Source organism: Neltuma alba, unplaced genomic scaffold (genome assembly GCF_004799145.2).
Source record: "Neltuma alba isolate B1F8T4 unplaced genomic scaffold, ASM479914v2 tig00010887_pilon, whole genome shotgun sequence".
NCBI lineage: Eukaryota > Viridiplantae > Streptophyta > Magnoliopsida > Fabales > Fabaceae > Neltuma > Neltuma alba.
The window spans coordinates 232,826-235,062 of record NW_021635675.1 but is presented as its reverse complement, the minus strand read 5'-3'; the positions used below and the strand labels follow the sequence as shown (position 1 = coordinate 235,062).

The 2,237-nt window shown below is 37.8% G+C and overlaps 1 protein-coding gene across 1 annotated transcript; it reads left to right on the top strand.

The window, feature by feature from the left end:
* The first annotated feature begins 1,579 nt into the window (after positions 1-1,579).
* On the top strand, positions 1,580-2,022 carry LOC114759734 (L10-interacting MYB domain-containing protein-like). Its single transcript, XM_028948967.1, has 2 exons — positions 1,580-1,897; positions 1,984-2,022. The coding sequence occupies exons 1-2, from the start codon at positions 1,580-1,582 to the stop codon at positions 2,020-2,022; spliced, it is 357 nt and encodes a 118-aa protein (XP_028804800.1).
* Positions 2,023-2,237: the final 215 nt, after the last annotated feature.

Below are 2,237 nucleotides of genomic sequence, written 5' to 3'. Positions count from 1 at the left end.
TGTTTGGTAGAGCTTGGAGCTGATTGGGCTTATTCCATTTTAAGCTATCTCACCGCCCAATTGAAATAAGCTCCTGGAAGGAGCTTATCGTGCCCTTAGAAGAGCTTAATTTTAGTCGTTCTGCAATGTGAGAGATTCCTTTCTTTTTTTCTCTCCCATCTGCCTTTTCCCTCGAGCTCAGTCACTTCCTTTCTTTTTCACCCAAAACTCCCACCCTTGCTTTGTCGCTGGTCGCCCGCAGAAGGTCCCTCCCTAGTCATCGTGAACTCTGCTTTGTCATCTTCGTGAGCTTAGCATGGTGGGTGTGAGGTGTGCGTGGCCTGCTGGAGGCTGCTCCTTCCTCGCAAGTCTGAGCTGGTCCCGCCGTCTATAATCGAGGTCGTCGTGGTTTGCCTGTGCGTGGAGATCTTGCCTTGCCAGTCTGATACACCGTGGGATCTACCTCTGGCAGCCTTTGGTTGGTTTGATCTGTTACAGGTTGGGTGATAATTTTTTTCCTTTCTTTTCTGGTTTGATCCTGTAGTTGAATTTACTGTCGCCGGTGGAAGCCTTAAAATTAAAGCTTGAAAATTGGTGCTAGTTGCCGGTGGTTGTTCTTTTTTTTTTTTTGTCCTTTTGGTTTTCGTGGTCCTTTGTTTTTGCTGGTTGGTGTTTTTTTTTCCTTCTGGTTTTTGTGGTCGTCTGCCTCTGCTCGTTGGTGGTTTGATTTTTTTTCTCCCCCCTTTCGTGGTTTTCATCATCTTGTTCGAGCTATTGAGGTGAATTAACGGCTGTCTGTTGGAGCAATGGATCTGCGTAGAGCTTGTGATGATCATTCTGGATATGTGATTGTGTATACGTGCATATGAGCTTGTGTATATGTGTATATGGGATTGTGTTACCCTAATCATTTGGTTGCAATGCTAGTGGAATTTTGAAAGAAAAATGCACAAAAAATTAATGGTTTCCATTGGTGTAAATCCAATAACCTTAATTTGCAATTTCATATGAAAAAGACTTTCCTATTAGTAGCAAATGCTTATTCATTAAGCAGGGAAAATTTTTTGTCAAAATTAAAAAGGCTTGTTGTTCCTAATATATTAATTTTTATGACTTCAGTGGTTTTATGTGAACACCTTGTATAGACTGGAGAAAGTAATTTTAAAACTATTGTTTTGTCCCTTTAATTAAGTTTTTGATAGCGCAATTAACTACTAAATTGTTTTTCCTAATTAAGTTTCTATTAAAATATGGCATCTCCAATTCAAAGATGAACAATTGCTTTTCAAACAATAAGAAAAATAATTGATAAATTCAGTTTTGAAAAAATTTTCACAACCAATTACCACTGATTAAATATTTATAATTTAAAAATTTTTTGAATAAGAAAACTAAACAGCTTTTGCAATTACAATGTCTCAATTAATATTTTACGACTTCATAATAATAATCGGAGTTTTGATAACAAAAACATTTACAATAATATTCAGAAAATAATATATGTGTTTGTTTAGTGATTACATAATATGGCTTTTATTATTACATATTTAGCGTTTTGGTTGATTCAGTTAGTGTTCTCTCCATCAAAAGGCGTAGAGAAATGGATAATGATAAGGGAAAAGCGACATGGGATCCTTACACGACAAAGATTCTAATCGATGTTTGTACCGAGCAAATAGTGCACAAGAAACGACAAGGAACATCGTTTACAAGGCCCGGTTGGGGGAAAATTGAAAAGAACTTTCAGAAAAGGAGCGGGAGAAAGTATGACAGGAGGCAATTGAAGAATAGATTTGATATATTGAGAAAAGATTGGAAGTTGTGGGATAACCTGATGTTTAGAGAGACTAGAATTGGTTATGGTACAGCCACAAATAGGGTGTTGGCCTTCGATGAGTGGTGGCAACAAAAATTGCTGGTAACTATTTGCGTTGGTTGAGTTTTAATTTTGAATATCCATTAAAACTTTGCTTAATTATCCCTGATTATGTTAATGTAATGCAGGTGGACCCTAATTTCAAGAAATTTAGACATCAGGGTTGATGTTTGCATCAGATATGTAGAAAATATTCAAAGATGTTGTGGCTTCGAAAGACTATATGTACGCACCATCAACCTCACAGCCCCAGTCGGTACCTGTGACACAAGTTGACACAGAAGAAGAGGATGATGTTTATAGAGTCGGCCTGGACCAATAGGAAGGGTCAGGGGACAGTGAGGATGAAAATTTTGGTGTTGACCTAACAACCAGTGCAGGG

Coding starts and splice junctions, on each gene's coding strand:
- LOC114759734 (XM_028948967.1), top strand. CDS start 1,580: ATGGATAATGATAAGGGAAAAGCGACATGGGATCCTTACACGACAAAG. Junction 1,898..1,983: donor GGTGGCAACAAAAATTGCTG/GTAACTATTTGC, acceptor AATGTAATGCAG/GTGGACCCTAATTTCAAGAA.